This window comes from Pleurodeles waltl, chromosome 2_2 (assembly GCF_031143425.1).
Source record: "Pleurodeles waltl isolate 20211129_DDA chromosome 2_2, aPleWal1.hap1.20221129, whole genome shotgun sequence".
NCBI lineage: Eukaryota > Metazoa > Chordata > Amphibia > Caudata > Salamandridae > Pleurodeles > Pleurodeles waltl.
In genome coordinates, this window is record NC_090439.1 from 1,146,224,100 (window position 1) to 1,146,245,643 (window position 21,544).

The 21,544-nt window shown below is 45.6% G+C and overlaps 1 protein-coding gene across 1 annotated transcript in view; it reads left to right on the forward strand.

Annotated features, from left to right (window-relative positions):
* LOC138274879 (glutathione synthetase-like) overlaps positions 1 to 21,544 on the forward strand; it is a 169,481-nt gene that overhangs the window by 123,233 nt on the left and 24,704 nt on the right. The window contains exon 10 of the mRNA XM_069219022.1: positions 10,185 to 10,266. Within this exon, the coding sequence (XP_069075123.1) occupies positions 10,185 to 10,266 (82 nt within the window). The remainder of the gene's footprint in view (positions 1 to 10,184; positions 10,267 to 21,544) is intronic.

Sequence of the window (21,544 nt, forward strand, 5' to 3'; positions counted from 1 at the left end):
GTCCAAAAAATAATCCCACTGCTTAATGTTACCTCTAAAATACCTATGGGGATTGGAGGTCATGAATTTTGTCTTGCCGTGTTAACCTCCAACCCAAATTCCCCACAAGCAGTTAAAAACGAATCAAGTAGGTTTGGCAACCCCATGGGAGATTTTGACCCAAGCAGAGTGTCATCAGCAAATAAAAGTAATGACACTTTGGCCCTCATTCTGACCTTGGCGGTCTTTTCGCAAGACCGCTGAGTTACCGCCGCGGTGAAGACCGCCGACCGCGGCGGTGTGCCGCTGTGCACATTCTGACCGCTGGGAGCGTTCCGCCGGAAAACCGCCAGCAGCCACACTGGCGGTCGGCGGGAAAGTGGAGACTGGTCAACCTCCACCGCCACGCCAGCAGAACACCGCCCACAGAATTACGACCCACATTTCTGTGTGGCGGTCTTCTGTTGGCGGTCTTCTGTTGGCGGTCACGTCCCTATGGCTCCCGTCGCCTCCCGGAGGACCAACGCACAAGGTAAGTTGATCGTCCGTGAGGGGAGGGTGTGGGGGGGTGTTGTGTGATGTGGGCGTGCATGGGGGTGTGCGTGTGAGTGTGTAGAGGGGGTGTGTGAGTGCGTGTATGCGGGCGGGGGGTGCTGCTGTGTCTATGGGTAATGTGTGCTGTTCGGCAGGTGCGCATGTCGGCATGTATGTGTGCGGGTATGTGTCCCCGTTGTGTATGTGTGTGTAGGGGGTGTGTATATGTGCATGTTGGGGGTGTGTGCATGTCGGGGTACATGTATGTGCATGTCGGGGTGGGGGTGGGGAGGGGGTTCGTACCACCTCTGGGGGGTGGCAGGGGGGTGGAGGGTGTGGGGGGAGGACTCGGGTGGGTAGTGGGGGGTGGGGGAGACCCCTATCAGTGCCAGGGAAAGAATTCCCTGGCCCGATAGTGCTTACCGCCATGGTTCGCACGGCGGTTCCCGCCCGCAAGAAACCGCGGCGGTAGGCAGGGTCATAATACCCTTGGCGGTCTTGGGACGACCGCCGGGCCGGAGTGCGCAAACTCCAGCCCCGCGGTCATGACCGCCGCGGCGGTCGGAGTGGAGAAGTAGCGGTCGGTCGCGGCGGGGACCGCCGCGGTCAGAATGCCATTTTTAATACCGCCGGTCTGTTCGCGGTCCGACCGCCGTCTCTCCGCCGACCGCCAGGGTCAGAATGAGGGCCTTTGTGTCCTGCAGTAGAAGGGGGGTCTCCATAGCAGTCAACTAAAGAGCCAATTAACCCATTGATTTATAGGGTGAATAGAGTTGCTGCTAATACACAACCTTGTCTTACCCCTCTAAACACCATTATACGCTCTGTCAGTACCCCACCATACCCCAGCGTACGTGCGCAAAGTTGTTTGTGTAGAGCTTAATCAGAATTTGCAAAAGACTCTTTGGTAACCCCATCTGATCCGGTGCAGCCCACAACTTATCTCTGGGGATAAGATTAAAGACGGCACAAAGACTACATAAATGTGGTCTCTTTTATGATTACGTCTTTCTACAAGATTGTTAAAAACCTAAACAATTGACTGATGGTGCTCGTGCTTTCTCTGAAACCCATCTGTAGGGAAGATAGGATCTGGCCGTCACTTGCCCAGTCACAGATCATCTCAAGCAAGTGCATACAGAAGAATTTCTGTGATATATCAATCAGACTGATGGGCCTGTAGTTTGCTCGATCACTCTGGTCCCCCTTTTTAAATACTGGTACCACCTCAGGTCCTAACCATGAATCAGGGACAGCTGAACGTTTTTGTATTGAAATAAAGGTTTGGTTAAGAGTTACCCTCCAAACTACCATTTCTGACCAGAAAAGCTAACCTGGGATTTTGTCTGGACCCAGAGCTTTATCCCTTTGGATTGTCATAATAGCTGTCCTGATTTCATTCTTACCACTGATCATATTTGATCTAGCTAAGTTGGAAGTTTTAATCTCTTCAACCTCCCAGTTTGTGTAGAGAGGGCTAAAATGAGTCACTTAATTCAGTGTTTGAATGTGGCAGTCTTACTTTGTAATTTGACTTTTAGTCTCTTTGGCTAGAATATGCCAGAATTGCTTGGAGTCTGTAAACTCTGCTGCACACAATAGATCTCTCCAGAACCCCACTTCCAATGCCCTTTTGGCCTCTGTCTGAGCTAGCTTGTATAATTTCCTTTTCGTGGCCACAGATGTCTTACATCCACTTTGTTAGAAATGAGGTCTCTAGTTGGCAGTCAGTTTACACCCTGTCCAAGTACGGACCCTCACTCTAGTCAGGGTAAGGTCGTCACACACCTAAGATAACCCCTGCTTACCCGCTTGGTAGGGTGGCACAAGCAGTCAGACTTATCGAAGAGGCAATGTGTGAAGTATTTGTGCACACACACACACACACTACACAGTGAAAACACCACAAAAGTACTCAACACCAGTTTAGAAAAATAGCCAATATTTATCTGAGTAAAACAAGAACAAAATCACAAAAATCCAACATACACAAGTAGAGACATCAATTTTTAAAGGTTTAAATCCGTCTTAATCCTGAAAAATTAGTGGTTGTATCCTTATAACACACATTCCCTTGGATACATCAAAACAAAGATGATGCGGGCTACAAAGGAGGTGATGCATCGAAAAAGCAAGCAATGCAACAATTATTTTCACGCTGGACAGGAGATGTGTTGATTCTTTCCCTGCCCGGCTCGAGTGCTTGGATTCTTTCCCTGCTGGACTTGCGATGCGTGGATTCCTGGTTGCGGAGCAACGTTGATGAAGAAAAATGACACCCAGAGATGATGTGTGCAAAATCCAGATGCACCGCAATGATCGATCCGCGCTGAAGTAGGCGATGCATCGATTTCGCAGCCACAAGACAGGCGCTGTGTCGATTTTTCAGCCGCATTGCAGGCGATGACGTGATTTTTCTGCCGCAACGGCCTCGGTGCGTGGATGTTCACTCAGGTTACCAGCTTCTATTTCTAAGTGCCCAGGGACTGGATTTGGCACCACTTAGCAAGTCAAGATTCTCAGCAGAAGAGCCCAGGGCAGATGAGGTCTTTTATATCCCTGAGACTTTACAGCAGGAGGCAAGCTCAGTTCAAGCCCTTGGAGAACCTAGGCAAGCAGGATATAGAAAACAAAGTCCAGACCTTTCACTCCCAGGACAGAAGCAGCAAGCCAGCAGAGCAAACCAACAGGCAGAAGGGCAGTTCCTTCTACAGCATCCAGCTCTTCTTCCTGGCAGAATTTCCTCAGCCCAGGAGTGTTCTGAAGTTGTGGTGTCAGCAGTCCAATACAATACTCATTTCTGCCTTTGACGTAGGCAAACTTCAAAGGAAAAACTTTGTAGTGCACAAGACCTTGCCTCTCCCTGGCCTGGCCCCAGACACAGTCTAGGGGTTTGGAGACTACTTTGTGTACGGACAGACACAGCCCTATTCAGGTGCAAGTGTCAGCTTCTCCCTCCACTCTAGCCCAGGAAGACCCATCAGGATATGCAGGACACACCTCAGCTCCCTTTGTGTGACTGTTTTGAGTGAATTCCCAAACAGCCCAACTGTTAGTCTGACCCAGATATGTATTCAGCAGCCAGGCAGAGGCACAGAATGGTTAAGAAAGAAAATGTCCACTTTCTAAAAGTGCCATTTTCAAACTTACAATCTAAAAACCAACTTTACCAAAATATATTTTTTTAAATTGTGCGTTCATTACATCTCTATCTGCTCCCAATGGGAAATTACACTTAAAAGATATTTCAGAGCAATTCGCATGTTAACCTATGGGAGAGGTAGGCCTTGCTATAGAGAAAACCAAATTTAGCAGTACGTCACTATCAGAACATGTAAAGAACATCAGTACGTGTCCTACCTTTTAAATACACTGCACCCTGCACATGGGGTGCCTTGGGCTTACCTTAGGGGTGACTTACATGTAGTAAAAGGGAAGGTTTGGGCCTGGCAAGTGGGTAAACTTGTCAAGTCAAACTGGCAGAACAAAACTGCACACACAGACACTGCAGTAGCATGTCTGAGACATGCTTACAGGGCTATTCATGTGGGTGACACAACCACTGCTGCAGGTCCACTCGTAGCATTTGATTTACAGGCCCTGGGTACCTCTGGTGCACTTTACTAGAGTCTCACTAGCAAATCAAATATGCCAATCATGGAGAAGCCAATCACTGATACAATTTATATAGAGAACACTTGCACTTTAGCACTGGTCACGCTATTTGAAACACTACTTTAGCATTTCTAACATTTCCTGAATGCAACAATCTTGGTATCCCCTGACCTCGTCCTCTTCTTCTGTTAAATTACTCATAATTTATAGGGGTTCATAGGTGGTGTTCAGGTCACCAGCCAATGTCAAGTGCCTTGTGTCATCAGCTTTTTCTAAATAGTCATCAAGGTCTACAATGGTAGGAGAATCCTGGTTCATGGAGTGAAATCTATTATAGACATTGACCAATAGGAGAGACTCAGCCCCCTGGCTACTTCTAAGTCTCAGAGCCAATAGATCCTTGCAATTAACATTTAATCTTTTAACAGTGCACTTCAAAGTTATTTTAGTCCAGATGATTAGACCCCCCCCATAGTGTGACCTGCAGATTATGGGTTGGCCTGAACACTATAATTCACATGTTTAGCCCGGTGGACCTTTTCAGTGGCCCATGCCTCCTGGAAGAGACATACATCAAAGCTATTGATGACATTTTCCCACTCCTTGCTGTTAAGTATTGACCTGAGAGCCGCTATATTCCATGATAGTATCTTAAAATTCGTCTTCACCTCTCCTGTTTGTTGACTAGCTTCCTGGGATTGCCTCTCCACATCATGACTCGCACTGTAATCAATGGGCAGGTTTCGAGCTTCACTGTTGGTGATACAAGGCCCTACCTCTATCCAGTTAGTTTGCACTGATTGGAGTGTCACTCCTGCACCCCGTCCTGTACTCCTCCCACCTACGTCTTCCAGGTATCACTTAGTGGTATTTCTCAGAGAGTAGTGGCTGACCTGCTCTTCCAAGTGGTATTGGTGTCTTCCCTAACAAGAAGATTAGTAGCATAGTGGGCAAAAAGTGATGGACTTGAATGAGGTCTTTTCAAACCATTCCTAGTAATTATTCAACTTAACTGAATGTTGTTGGAGATCATGAACAATATATCTATAAGGGAGCTTGGAAATGTAACAAAATGTAACTTTCAAATGACTGTATAAAGAGTTTGAAGAAGAAAGACTTTTACATTACATTATATAACATCCAAGTTCTCCATCCTTGATTATTTCATAATATTTTTCAACTAGTACAATGCCAAGGCCAACAAAGTAAAAATGATTATTCAAAAGAACTGGGCAATACTGTCAGGCCTGAATATTCCAAAACCCTTGTTCTCTTTTAAGAAAGGAACTAATCTTCGGAATCACTTAGTTAAAGCCTCCCAACCAGTTAGGAAAAACAAGGACAACCGAGCAATGTTACAATCATCATAGATCACTGGGCATTTCGAAAGGCCAGAATTGCAAATCATGCCATTTCACTAAAGAATCCAAAAGTCTTACTTTAAATGGACAGAAATACCATCAATTAAAATTGTTGAATTGTAATAGTAAAAATGTTTTATATGGTATTCAATTTCATTGTGGACTACTTTATATCGGGCAAAGGACCCAACCAGTAGAGGTACAGATTCTACAGCATAGATACAGAATAGAATGTAATGTAATTGGAGCCCCACGGGTAGCACACTACAAAATGACCAGCCAATCATTGGGGGACAGTTTTTGGTCTGTTTTGTATGTAGCTCAATCGAATCAAGGGGGTGGCCGAGTCAAAGGACTTCTGAATAAAATAAAAGTAAGGTTGAGAAATGTATATTGCTACACAAGGTTTAAATGACCCGGACAAGATGTGAGAATAATTCATGATGTGTTGCATTCATGTATGTTGTACTGGGTTTTCTTTGGCAACATTATGAGACTCAATGGACTATTCTGATGCCTCTTTGAATCCATTATAATGTATCTGGGATGGAAAGATTGTCATTAACTAAAAGACTTGGCTCTAAGGCTCTTTTCTAAAAAAAAAGATTGAATAAACCTGTTAAAAGCAATTGGATAATTGTTGCTAATTTACCTTGATTGTGTAACTGATGTACTATTGTTGTATCAGTGCTAAAATTAACTCCAAAAGGAGAGGGTCCAAAAACACTGTCTTCCTGCGAAAAATGCCTTAATCGTAATGCAAATGTAGGGACTTGACCGGAGAACAAGGACCCACGTCCTCCAAAGGGAGAAAAGGTAAAGTCCCAACTCTGATTTTCTTAATTAAAACAAACTTGTAAGTCCAAAAGCCTCATAAATGAGGTGAATAAGACAGAGATTGCACAAAACGTCGTAGTGGAAGCAAAATAAACTCGTATTTATTTCATTCTTGTGATAACGTAGTGGTTCCAAGGTAATAGTATCATGAGTGTTTCAAGGCACAACAGTATCCAAGGGATGAGAAGAATCAGCCAACACGTGTTTCGCCCACTCTGGCTATTAGCCGGGGCTTTCTCAAGGCTGAAAAAAGAGGAAAAAATCCAATTCTAGACCATTGTAATATTTTCAGGAAAAAAGAATTAAGCAACCATAAGACATCACCAGAAAGTGAGCAACAAATAGAGTGCAGAATTAAGTGCAAAGGAAATTATTCTATTCACAGAAGTGAAGTGTCCTGAAGCCCGGGTGAGATTAAAGATTGGAAGGAATTTATGTTAAATAATCCAAAAAGGAAGAAGCGAACGTGCTGCAAGATGCTGCGCGGAGCTGAGGTGTTAAAGTGAAAATGTAAAGCAGATAGAAAACCAAAGAGAGGGTTATGATAGAAGAAATTTATTTTATGGAATCATGCTGAATTGACCGAATTGTTATATGAGTTGTGAAGATGACTCTTTTTAGGTGTCCGAAATATGATGCCCTAGTCCAAAATCTACAGAGAGATACCCCGAGTGTATGCTTAACTATGAAGACATTTGCAAAATCGAGTGATGCAAAAATAAGGAGAAAAATAAGCATACCATGCAGGAAAAGATCAAATACATTACATAGTCCTAGTAATACGACTTCCGCTTAAATCATAGTCTGCAAAGAAAAACGTAATAACCAATTGAGAAAGGCTAGACTATGAATAGAAGCGAAGAAAAACCAATCCCGTATTAAAAAATTCTTTGGTGTTACTGATACAACTGCCGAATGGTAAGGAGAAATTATAGCGCTCACCTGAGCGATACCCGGAAAGGTTACGGGAAACCGCGAACGAACCGCTAAGGTGAAAGCGGGACGGGCGCGAGAGCACCGAAGTCTTGTTTAAATGCCTTTAATGGGGAAACAAAAGTCCTATCTCGACTGTAATTACGTAGGTAAAAACAAAGAAGGGACTGCCGGTGGCCGAGGTAGAAAGCGCCATTTTAAAACCCCGGCAGAAGGTTGCTGCCATCTTGGAATGTATATAATTAACTAATTTACAGAAAACCAAATGAAAGAAAATAATAATAAATTCCAGGTATAATAAAAGGGAGCTAAATACTATAAAAGAAAAAAGAAGAAAGAAAAGAGGAGGAGTGGATAGAAAAAAGGAAAAGTAAGCTACACTGAATAGAAAAAGTTATCTTTAACTTAAGAAATGGCAGAAGAGACATCATTTCAGAAGGTTACAGCAAAAAGACCAAGCATTAAAAGAAGAGAAAAGAAATAAAAGAAAGACTTTTGAATATTAATGAGGAAGGTTTCAGTTTGCGACCTACTGGGGTCAGCAGACCATCATGCCTGTGACTGCTTTTAAATATAAAAATATATATAATTTTTTTTAATGCAACCACTTTTCTTGAAAGGAAAAGGGAATATGCTTAAAAAGGAATGAAAAGTTTTCTGTTTCATTTTTTAATAGTCAGCAGTGGTCCGTGGAACCACTGCCTGCTCTTGAAAAATATATATTTTTTCATTTTCAAATGAGAAGGGGACCATTGAGGACCCTTTCTCCTATGAAAATTACTTACCACCAACTTCAAGTTGGTAGTAAAATGTGATTGTTTTGCGACTGCATTTCAGTTGCAAAACCTTTGTACATGCCAGTGCGATTTGCAATTGGGAAGGGGCGCCCTCAGCACATACCTTCTAAATTGCGAGTCGCAATGGCAAACCAAACCAAAACTGCAATTCCCAAAAATCGCAATTTTGGCTGGTACATGCAAAAAAGCATTTTGCAAATCAGGCCATTTGTGAATGCATAAAAGCTTCATACATGTGGCCCTAATTCTCCTTAGGTAATGACTTGTCCTTGAAGTTCCAGCTGCTTGTAAAGTCTCCTGGAGGCGTGTTTGTGTATTGCATCTTGATCTGACAGTATGCTCCTCAACATCCTCTTGATTCTACGTCTTGTGTGAGCTAAGTATGAACAATAAAGTGAACATCATAAAAAGACATACATTTTAAATAGAATTCCAAACTAAGGGGCTCATTATGAACCCTAGTGGTTCAGACCGCCATGGCGGCGGCAAAGACCTTCACCGGCACGGCGGTCTGAACCGCCATATAATGTTGACAGGGAGGGCCGCTTGTGGCGGCCGTCCTCCACTGCCAGGCTACCGCCGACAGGCAGCCTGACAGTTGAGGAAATCATTTTCCAATATGCCCGCCGGCCCAGCAGGGAAAACATTATACGGCCGACGGGGAGGGGGGGGTTTAGTCGCGCTGGCGGTCTTCTGTTGACCGCCAGCACTGATCTCAGCGGTTTTTATTACCAAGATCATAATGAGGCCCTAAAATTGGGAGAGTTTTGAATTGCATTGCTGTTTTGTGAAGTTTATGCAGTACATGTTAGCTTGAGGGTCTATGAATCCTTTACTTGAGTTTAATTAGTGAGCAATCTCAACAATTCCCATGTACAGGAAAAACTATTTTCTAAAATCCTGATTGAAAAGAGGTTGTAGCTAAATGGCTTGATGTGCCAAAAACATAAGAGCGTCCAGTGAGCAGGAAGCTTGTGTAGTTAAAAATGAATAAGCAAACTTGCTTTCCAAATGCAAGGAATAGTAAAGATGTAAACCTACCTAATCATGAAACAACATTGCATAGTCAAATTTGAGTGTATTAGCTGACCTTTATTCTCCTTCATCTTGATTTAACAAGAATGTCTTTGAATATGTTTTCTCTACAATAGTTTATGTTCTTGAGTAATCTAATATCAATTTGGGTTGGTACAATTGTCATCCCATATCAGACACACAGATGTTAATTATGCTATGGCCGTTGTAGGGAAATTGAATTTAACATCACATGGATCATAGCTTCTTGAGTGGAGGCATTGAAAGGTGCTGGGGCCTAAATCTGATCTTAATACGCCAGATCCTGTACTTTTGATGGAAAGATCTCTATCGGAAACTGAAATTTGTGCCCAGATTTCTTAGAGTTTTTACGAAGATTGGGGTATTTGATCGACCTGCACAAAATTTTTATTACACTGGCAAAATTAGCTAAATTCCCAATTTAATTTGTCTGAAATTGTCTTTACAATGGGGAGATACCCAGGCTACTAGTTTGAGAAGATGTCTTCTCACCTAGAGACATTTTCTACTCATACCAGTCTCCTGCCAAAGTCTTCTAAGACTATTTAACTGGAAATGTGTGGTCATGTAAAATAAATTGATACAGTTATTTTCCCACATAGAATTTTTGCCAGGTGCGAATAACCTAGAGGTGAGGACAGCCTTTTGTGCCTGCCAATTACTACCTTCCAAGTATCAGAAGTCAGAGAAGAAACTATTCTGCCATTGTACTAGGGATTTACTAGTGAAGAGTGGATGGAAACTCAGCATTGTCCTAGTACTTAGCATGTTGACACCAACGTTCCATGTTCAGATGGTTATACAAAATGAAATGTTGGTTGAATGGAGTAACCTTGGTGGTGCAGTTATTATAAAAACGGACTTCACTATATTTGCACTTACATTTGACACTTTATCATAACATGCATAAACATGTTCTAGGCTGACATCTTGAGCTCCTCTCTATTCTCTACATGCAATGACAGCACTAGAATACATATGTGATGTTAATTTTGTGATGGGATTTAAATAAAAATGTTAAAAAAAGAAAAATAAGTAGCCTTCTCGTGCTTCCTATTCTCTTTTCCAAAAGGGTGAAGAAGGAGATCGGAATGCTGCAATGGCCATCAGGAACCCAGAAAGATTTGTGCTGAAAACTCAGCGGGATGGTGGCGGTATGTCAACCCATTCCCTTGTCGCTTGTATCTCGGCATCAGGTAGTGTGTGTCCAAAGTCACTAAAAGGCATGTTCTAGAAGCAATGAGCTAGTCTCCTGCAGATATGAAATGGAGCAGATTGTGAGTGGACATCTAGCACACAATACAGATACACACTGTGGGGGTCAATATGGCCCCGGCAGTAGGTGGAAATTTGGTGGTAGTACTGCCAACAGGCTGGCGGTACCGCCACATTATGACTTTGGTGGATTGGCTGAAGCCAACCCGCCAATGTACCACACTGACCACCATGGTGGTAGCAGACGTCGGGCTGGAGATAACAATCTCCAACCCGGCAGCCGCTACTGTCCCACCGGTGGCATTATGACCCTGCCTACAGCCATGGTTTTCGTGGCATTCGTAACGCCATGAAAACCATGGCGGTAGGCCCTACCAGTGACAGGGAATTCCTTCCCTGTCACTGGTAGGAGCCCCACCCACCCCCCTAACACTCCCCAGACAATCCCCCCTCCTCCATCCATGCTCCTCCCTTCCAATCCTCCCCACCACGCACGCACACTCGCAGGCACACACCACGCAGTCACACACTCACTCACACAGGCATACACGCATTCATATACGCATGCATCCAATCATTCATGCACACATCCGTACACACATCCAAACTTACACGGAGACACACATTCACATTTCCATTCATTCACGCATTCTAACACATGCACACAATCAAGCAACACTACACACTCAGTCGCATTCACGCACACACTCACACATTCTTGCACACACCCCCACACACACACAACACCCCCCGCCCCTCTCCCCTTTTGGAAACCCGACTTACCTGAATCCAGGGGGTCTTCCAGCAGGGGACAGGACGGGGCGCTGCTACCACCAGCAACGCCCGCCAGCAGAACACCACCAGGCCATATTATTTTTCATAATACAGCTGGTGGCGGTCTACTAACGTGGCACTGCTGGTGGTAGCAGCGCCACCTTAACACAATCCGCCAGCATGGCCACAGCCGGATTTCCGCCCTTCTTGTGGCGGAAATCCAGCTGTCGTCATATTATGGGAGATGGATGTTAGCCGCGGCGACGATCCTTTGGCGACCGTCTCCGCGGTGGTAGGCGGCACTTACTGCCAAAGTAATAATGTGGGCCTGTATGTCTTGATATTGAACTCTGGTTATGTAGTCAAATAAGAGTAGTATCGTGCAACCATGACATTGTGCTCTCTCTGCTGCACTAATTGGAATACTGAACATAAACGTGTATAATTGTTTCCTCCTTGATACATGCATACTTGGCTCCCTGGTTGTAGCCCCTACAACCGTGCTTTCTCTTTTTCATCATGCCTTCTACAGTGTCATACATTTGTGGCATGGAACACTGACGTGCTGCTTATACTTATGGTCCCCTCTTTCACTGTGGCAGAGCAGCCCTACTTGCATTAATTAATTCAGTTTTATTGCCTGATACAATAATGGGTAGCAGAAAACGTCACCAACACTATGTGCTATTGACTGGAAGCCCTTGACCCTGTTCCTTGGGAAGGTTAGTGGGAAGGGTATGCCCAGACGTGGGTCCCGTGCTTCCCATGCCACTGGATTCAAGCTAGCCTGGCTGATGAGGGGTGAAACCCCGAAACCGGTCCAAGGATGCTTGTTTCTGGTCCAGTGAGGACCTGGTTTGGCAGTTCGGTCTGGACTGTTCCCATGAGGAACAGGGTCAAGACTGATTTGCATATGGCTGGGTCCAAACTGGGGTGGCATGGTGAGCAAAAGAACAATGGATTAAACCCAGATCTATGACTGGGGGTGAGTGTTTGACAATGTTCAGCATTCCGTCCATCACTTGTTGTTTTTGCTTTGTCACCCTAAGTGGGAAGGGTATGCCCAGACGTGGGTCCCGTGCTTCCCATGCCACTGGATTCAAGCTAGCCTGGCTGATGAGGGGTGAAACCCCGAAACTGGTCCCAGGATGCTTGTTTCTGGTCCAGTGAGGACCTGGCTTGGCAGTTCGGTCTGGACTGTTCCCATGAGGAACAGGGTCAAGACTGATTTGCATATGGCTGGGTCCAAACTGGGGTGGCATGGTGAGCAAAAGAACGATGGATTAAACCCAGATCTATGACTGGGGGTGAGTGTTTGACAATGTTCAGCATTCCGTCCATCACTTGTTGTTTTTGCTTTGTCACCCTAAGTGGGAAGGATATGCCCAGACGTGGGTCCCGTGCTTCCCATGCCACTGGATTCAAGCTAGCCTGGCTGATGAGGGGTAAAACCCCGAAACCGGTCCCAGGATGCTTGTTTCTGGTCCAGTGAGGACCTGGCTTGGCAGTTCGTTCTGGACTGTTCCCATGAGGGACAGGGTCAAGACCGATTTGCATATGGCTGGGTCCAAACTGGGGTGGCATGGTGAGCAAAAGAACAATGGATTAAACCCAGATCTATGACTGGGGGTGAGTGTTTGACAATGTTCAGCATTCTGTCCATCACTTGTTGTTTTTGCTTTGTCACCCTAAGTGGGAAGGGCATGCCCAGACGTGGGTCCCGTGCTTCCCGTGCTTCCCATGCCACTGGATTCAAGCTAGCCTGGCTGATGAGGGGTGAAACCCTGAAACCGTTCCCAGGATGCTTGTTTCTGGTCCAGTGAGGACCTGGCTTGGCAGTTCGGTCTGGACTGTTCCCATGAGGAACAGGGTCAAGACTGATTTGCATATGGCTGGGTCCAAACTGGGGTGGCATGGTGAGCAAAAGAACGATGGATTAAACCCAGATCTATGACTTGGGGGTGAGTGTTTGACAATGTTCAGCATTCCGTCCATCACTTGTAGTTTTTGCTTTGTCACCCTAAGTGGGAAGGGTATGCCCAGACGTGGGTCCCGTGCTTCCCATGCCAGTGGATTCAAGCTAGCCTGGCTGATGAGGGGTGAAACCCCGAAACCGGTCCCAGGATGCTTGTTTCTGGTCCAGTGAGGACCTGGCTTGGCAGTTCGGTCTGGACTGTTCCCATGAGGAACAGGGTCAGGAGTGATTTGCATATGGCTGGGTCCAAACTGGGGTGGCATGGTGAGCAAAAGAACGGTGGATTAAACCCAGATCTATGACTGGGGATGAGTGTTTGACAATGTTCAGCATTCCGTCCATCACTTGTTGTTTTTGCTTTGTCACCCTAAGTGGGAAGGGTATGCCCAGACGTAGGTCCCGTGCTTCCCATGCCACTGGATTCAAGCTAGCCTGGCTGATGAGGGGTGAAACCCCGAAACCGGTCCCAGATGCTTGTTTCTGGTCCAGTGAGGACCTGGCTTGGCAGTTCCGTCTGGACTGTTCCCATGAGGAACAGGGTCAAGACTGATTTGCATATGGCTGGGTCCAAACTGGGGTGGCATGGTGAGCAAAAGAATGATGGATTAAACCCAGGTCTATGACTGGGGTTGAGTGTTTGACAATGTTCAGCATTCCGTCCATCACTTGTTGTTTTTTCCCCTATATGGTACAACTGCATCAGGTTAGAATGTGATCTCAGTGAGCATTTCTGTGCAGGTGAGGGGCTGATGTGTGCTTGGTGTACCACCTGTTCCTGAAGTTTCCCATCTCTTATGTACTAAGGGGCATATTTATACTCTGTTTGCGCCGAAAACCAACGCCATATTTATACTTTGGCGTTAGACGCGTCTAGCGCCAAAGTATGAGGAATGAGCGTCATTTTTTTGCGTGAACGCCTTCCTTGCGTTAATGAGATGCAAGGTAGGCGTTCCCGTCTAAAAAAATGACTGCGACGCAAATGCGTCGTATTTATACTCCCGGGCAAAAATCACGCCCGGGAGTGGGCGGGGCAAAAAACCCCGCATTTGCGCCTCTTTTTAACGCCTGGGTCAGGGCAGGCGTTAAGGGACCTGTGGGCTCAAAATGAGCCCACAGCTGCCCTCCCATTCCCCCAGGGACCCCCCCTGCCACCCTTGCCCACCCCAGGAGGACACCCAAGGATGGAGGGACCCATCCCAGGGACATTCAGGTAAGTTCAGGTAAGTATAATTTTTTATTAAAAAAATAAATAAATTTGGCATAGGGGGGCCTGATTTGTGCCCCCCTACATGCCACAATGCCCAATGACCATGCCCAGGGGACATAAGTCCCCTGGGCATGGCCATTGGGCAAGGGGGCATGACTCCTGTCTTTACTAAGACAGGAGTCATGTAAATGGCGTCTGGGCGTCGTTAAAAATGGCGCAAATCGGGTTGAGGCGATTTTTTTGCCTCTACCTGACTTGCCCCATTTTAAGACGCCCTAACGCCATTTTCCCCAACGCCGGCGCTTCCTGGTGTATGTGGTTTTTTTCCACGCACACCAGGCAGCGCCGGTCTGCTAGCGCCGGCTAACGCCATTCAATAAATACGGCGCCCGCATGGCGCTTCAGAATGGCGTTAGCCGGCGCTAATTTTTTTGACGCAAAACTGCGATAGCGCAGTTTTGCGTCAAAAAGTATAAATATGGCCCTAAGGGCATACATGGTGCAAGAGCGACTCAACTCTTAAGTTAGATTTATCAAGCCAAGGAAGGCCAACTTGTGTGGCCTTCCCTGGCTTGATAAATCTAGAGTAACACATTGTAGCACAAATGAATGCAGTGTGTCTCTGCCTGCAGTAGGCGTTCTATGGGTGGAGGTGTTCCCACACATCCACCCATGGATTTTGGCTCATTCCCAGATTTAGTATTACTGATAAACCTGTGAATGTGTCAAAAACCTATGCCTCCCCAGGTGAGGCATAACAATGAGAAAGACCTATATTTCTCCTCGTTACTTCCTCATTCTTTGTGTGCTGCATCCTACAGCACACTTATTGAAAGGAAAATGCCTCTAAGGATGGGTTTTGTGCAGGAAGATGTCCCTCACTGCACAAAAACATTCCTGTTTACAACGCAGGTGCCTGTGTTGCCGCTAGGCAGCATATTGTGTGCCAGTGCTGGGAAAAGACATAATTGTGCCATACAATGTTAAGAAGAGTGCATTCCTACCCTTTTCCTATCACGCAGCGCAGCAACTGCTATGTGTGATTTAATGGTAAATATGCCCTTAACTTCTTTGTATGTGAACACCAGTCATATATTCCTTTCAAATCTCTTCTGCAGTCCTGTTCTTCACTTCACTAGCATTGATTCTGTGTGGATGTGTGCCGACACTTATGGGCCTCTGCCACAGCAAGGAAGACTATAACATAAAGTTTGACATTTCCCTCAACATATCCTTCAATCAGAATGTCTACTTCATCATTGAACTTCCTTCTTCTTCACGTCCACCAGCTTACTTTCTACATGGCACCTGGCTTGCCAGACTTTCTCTGAGGTGATTGCAGATTCTGTCCTCATCTCATGTTCTCTGCAAACCTGCTGATTGCAATGCAGGGCTTACTTCCTGGTTTGTAATGACATCAGTGTCTGCTGAGGAGTCAGTCCGAATTTGCAAAGTAATCAGTTATTGAATGTAATTTATTTTACCGTGCAATTCTGAACATTTATACAGCTTAGTAATTGATAGTGTTGTGCACGCTAGATACACAAATTTGGATAGGCTAAAATATATATTTGTATAACCTGAACAGAACGGGTTCAAAAGCAAATAGTTAGATTTAGCTAAAATGATTGTACAAGATTCAGAAAGTTTATTTCAATGGTTGCTTGTGCCCGTGGTGAATACTCCATCAAAAAATGATATCCTGTCCACAATATTACAATCTCATTATATCTTCTGGAGATCGTAATAGGGTGAATGGGATACTTGTTATGTTTGGGACCGAGTATAACATCCACCAGGATCTAAATCAGGCCCTTAGTCAGTGCTTAAATAGTGCTGCTGGCTGCACTCATATTTGGGGAGCAGGACTTATATTTCAAAATCAAACTTTGAACAAGACCAGGATGGAGAAAGGCAGAGAAGGGAGAATGCAGGATGAAGAGCAGTAATGAAGACAGAAAGCAGGAAATACAAAGAACTCACGAGAATGATATCAAGAGAAAAGAAGTACAAATCTAGGCACATTTGGCATTCAGAAACTCTGGCCTCCGGAATTATATATATATTTTATGGTGACAAATTAAGCACTGACAAAGGTCAAAACTTAATTAGAGGTTTGCGAGGTGAAGCAGCAGTAAAGGTACCACAATATTAATTAAAATAAAACAGTAACATAGGAAATGCCAAAACAAATAATTTCAAATCTAAATCACAAAATATATAGATCAATTGACAGGGAAATGAACATGAGTGTGTCACCTAATGCCACCAGATAGATAAAAGTCACTGCCAGAGAGAAAACGCTATTGTCTTTCACATCTTTAAGACATTTTCAGTATTCACATTTCTAAATTATCTCAGCTTTCTGGTTCAGAATGAGCTTCTATGAGGCAGAAAAGATTATTCTGGCTCCAGCACTAAATTTAATGTTGAGTGCAAATGATATGGACACCAATTTTAAATTCTACGTTTGCACTCAGACCCTGGTCCACACAACATCTGCTTAGTGTTAGATGAAGCAAACTGCACTGGAAAAACAGGCCAGAAAGGAATAAAAGTGCAGTTTCAATATGGAAATACTCTGGATAAAACCACAACAGAATAATTCTGGTATTTCTGGTGGGCTATTTTTGTCTAGTCACAATTTAGGGAAATCTTATGAGTGGACGATGACAACCTAGTAATGTGAGGGTTGATTTTTGAAGGTCAAACCTCTTGTGCAAATTGGGGTGTGTATTTGCATATGGAAAGGTATTAAAGCTTGCATGTGGATGCTAATAAGTGTAATAATATGGAGATGTGGTTTGAGCTTTGTAAGTGATATAGCAACATCCTACTTCCTGTTTGGAGTTGGTAAGGCTGCTTGAACATTAGACAGCGATAATCTTTTTGACATTCTGATGTGGTTTGAAAATTAATTTCTTTCTGCAGGCCTCTGCCCTGCTTCCTATCCAACAGCTTGTGCCTCATTCAGAAAACAGCTCAGAGCACTTTGTCTGCACCCTAAAATTCTCTTGTATAACCCCAAAGCCTCATCTATCTTAAAGTTACCACTGCAATACAGTGTGAACTTCATGTAGAAAAAAAGAATAACAATTTGTATTACCTGGGTTGTGGGCATTTGTCACCAGTAACTACCTAGTCATGCTGTCCCCTTACTTCCTTTCGGAGGACATTAGGGAACCTTGAACAAGAGTCTCCAAAAATGGTACATTCTATGGCACAGTAAACTGTACCTTCACCTGCCCTCGCACACAAAACCTCCCCTCAATACATACTACTCAATACTTGCTCTCTCAGCAAGCATGCAATAGAAGTATGGGATATCCTCGACTCTATCGCCCCGACGTCGCCTTCTTCATGGAGACCTGGATTACCATCACCTCAGCACAGGACATTTCCACCGCCATCCCCGATGGCTATAAGATTATAAATAAAGATCATGTCAACCAACCAGGAGGAGGCATGGCCTTCGTCCACAAAAACTCACTCCGTCTCATGACCAGCATCGATGTCCAAACCCCTATCGCCGAACACCTGCACTTTCAGATTCAGACAACACCACCCTCTGTGGCACCCTCATCTAAAGACCTCCTGGACCCCTGACCCCCCTTCAGGGAAGTCGTGGCCGACCTCATCGCTCCCCATTCCCTCACCTCAAGGGACTACACCCTCCTCAGCGACCTCAACTTTCCCCTCGACAACCTCAGCGACCTGAACACCTCAACTCTCATGGAGAACCTCACCACCCTCTGGCTGAAACAACTGGTCAACCTCCCCACACACTCAGCAGGACACACCCTTGACCCTGTCTTCTCTGCCAGGAACCACATCTTCTTCTCACACACCTCCAAAATCCAATGGACCAACCACCACTGCGTCTTTTTCTCCTTCACCAAGACCATCGAACGGTACCACACTCACCAATCCCCCGCAGAAACTGGACCAAGGTCACCGAAGCCCAACTCATTGCTGCTCTCCACCACTTCCCACCACCAGACACCCAGGAGAGACAACAACATCCTGGCCCCTAGCCTCCATCAATGGATCGCCAACTGCGCCAACACTCTAGGCCCCCTAAGGAAACCTGCTGGCAATCAACACCACAGGAGACCCATCTGGTTCTCCCCTGACCTCCAAGAATCTAAGAGCGCCTGCAGATAACTCGAGGGAAAGTGGAGAAGCAGTAAGACCACAACAGACCACAAAGCCTTCAAAGATGCCATCACATCGCACCACCGGCTCATCAGATCACGAAAAAAATCAGCCACTCAGGAGTGCATCAATGCCAACGCACACAACCGAAAGGATCTCTTCACCATAGTCAAAGAATTTGCGAGACCCGACGTGGACACACAGGCAACCCTCCCCTCCAAAGACCTCTGCGACAAACTTGCTGCCTTCTTCCACTGAAAAATCCAACACATCTACAAAGGATTTGCAAGCAAAGACCCACCTCCCTCCCCACCAGCACCACCACGAACTCCAACCCATACCAACCCTGAACCACTCTACCCTCCTCACCCTAGTAGATACCCTGAAGTTCATGTGTACCATCCTCTCTAGGGCACCCTCAGACCCCACCACAGCTTCAACCGAGCCGGTGCCACGATCAGAACCAAACTATGCCATCCAGTCAACCACTCCATCGAGACTACCACCTTCCCGGATGACTGAAAAAATGCAGAGATAAACCCCCTACTGAAGAAGCCCTCCGCAGACCCAACAGAGCTGAAGAACTAGAGACCGATCTCACTGCTCCTTTTTCCAGCCAGGTAATCGAAAAAGCGATCAACACACACCTCACTGAGCTCATCGAGACAAACTTTATCCCTCCCAATCCAGATTCAGGAGCAACCACAGCACCTAAACCGCACTCCTATCAGCCACGGATGACATCAGTGTCCTATTGGACCACAGTGAAACAGCTGCCCTCGTCCTCCTCGACCTCTCTGCCGCTTTCAACACTGTCTCCCACACCACCTTGTGCACCAGACTACACAACGGCGGCATCCGTGGCAAAGCCCTGGGGTGGATCTGCTCCTTCTTCACCGGTCAAAGAGAGTCAGGGTCCCACCTTTCACTTCAAAACTGACAGAAACCAGCTGCAGAGTACCCCAGGGCTCCTCCTTGAGTCCCACCGTCTTTAATGTGTACCTGAGCCTGCTCGCGAAGATCGCCAGACACTACAGGCCCAACATTGTCTCATAAGCCGATGACACAGCTATTTCTCTCTCTCACTGACGAACGATCAACAGCCAAAACCAACTTTCACAACATAATGACGGCAGTCGCTACCTGGATGAAAGACAGCTGCCTCAAGCTCAACACGGATGGAGATCCTCATCCTGGGCCTCACCTGGGATGACTCCAGGTGGCTCACTGCCCTCGGAACTGCCCCATCTGTCAGGGAGACCAGATCCTCGGGGCCTGTGCACGTTCTCAACATGTCCACCACTAGACAGCTCCAAAGCTCCAATAGATATACCACAGAGCCTGAGAGAGTCCAAGTGGGGGAAAAGGGGATTAGGTAGGGAACAGCTGGGAAGGAGACCTGTAGGAAGCAAGAGCTTAAACAACACAATGTCAAGATATAATCACATTGACTTTCAATAGACTATGGTTCTAAGAGTTCTTGTATTGTAATCATAGATAACCTAAGAAATGACCATAACTAGACCTCAAGAAATCTATGTACCTGGAAAAATCAAGAATGGGTTAATACAATGTTTCATATGAGCTTTTCAGGAAATATCACATACTGTCTAGAATACAAGAACCTTCTTCAATAATGTTTCAGAATAAACATTGCATTTTTACATGAGGACAAAGGCTATCTGAACATTCCCTGGAAACAACAGGAACTGTACTAGGAACTTAATACGCACAAAGAATGTTGCACTTTGAATTAAACGTTTCAAAGAAATCCAAAAGCTCAGGATAAATGTGTGCCCCTCAACAAACACGGCACACCAAAGTTTTCACTGTCATGAAATGATCGCGCACACTGCCGATCTAAAAGCCAGGCGTTTTATGCCAGGGTTGAATCACGCACACTGTTGCCGATTCGAAATACACGATGCAAATGTCAGGAAATGACCGCGCACACTGCCTATCCAAAAAACCAGGAGTTTTATGCCAGGGATTGAATCGCGCACATTGTTGCCGATTCGAAATACACAATGCAAATGCCATGAAGTCATCGCGCACACTGCCGATCCAAAAGCCAAGAGTTTTATGCCAAGGTTGAATCACGCACACTGTTGCCGATTCGGACAAGAATATGCAAATGCCATGAAATGCTCACGCACACTGCTGATACAAAAGCTAAGAGTTTTATGCCAGGGTTGAATCGCGCACACTGTTGCCGATTCAAACAAGAATATGCAAAGGCCATGAAATGATCACGCACACTGTTGCCGATCTGAATGCCAAGGGTTACATGTCAGAAATGAATCGCGCACTCTGCCGATTCGGACAAGAATATGCAAATGCCATGAAATCACACTCACGCACATAGAGAGTTTCACAACTAGGCCCAAAACTCGAATGTCTTTGAGAACGGGGGTCCGGGCCCAGCCCGACCTCCGCCCTACCGCCCTGCTCAACGATCACCAATATAATGAGAGCAGGCTTGGAATATCTAAGTAGGCCTTCGGAACAGGAGCTCAGGAAGTTGCTGCTGCTCTGCACCAGGACCTCTGAATAGTGAGCACGTGGAGCTGGGCTGGCTCCCTTATATAGAGTCAAGCCCAGCCCACAAAACCACACCCAGTCATGCTGCAGGGAAAGCTTTTAGAAGGTCCTAGAAAGGGACCACACCCTAAGCCTGCAGCAAATGCCTTGCAAATGAACAGTTATTGCAAACATCATTAATAGGGTTTTTCAGGGTTAAACTGTGCAATGCAAAAGGTTAACATACTGCATAAACACAATGCATGAATTATGCTTTTTGCATAAAGACTGGGTTTTTGCATTTTTGTCGCATGTAGAGCGCGCACTGTCCTGATGTTGACACCATCTCCCACAGATCACGCATGCAACCTCTGCATCATTCTGGACTCCTCGCTATCCATGGCCCGCCAAGTCAACGCCATCTCATCCTCATGCTTCCTCACACTCCGTCTCCTCCGAAAGATTTTCAAGTGGATCCTCATTGACATGAGAACTGTCACCCATGCACTCGTCGCAGTAAACTCAACTATGGCAATGCACTCTATGTCAGCATCAACAAGAAACTCCAAACAAGACACCTGAGAAT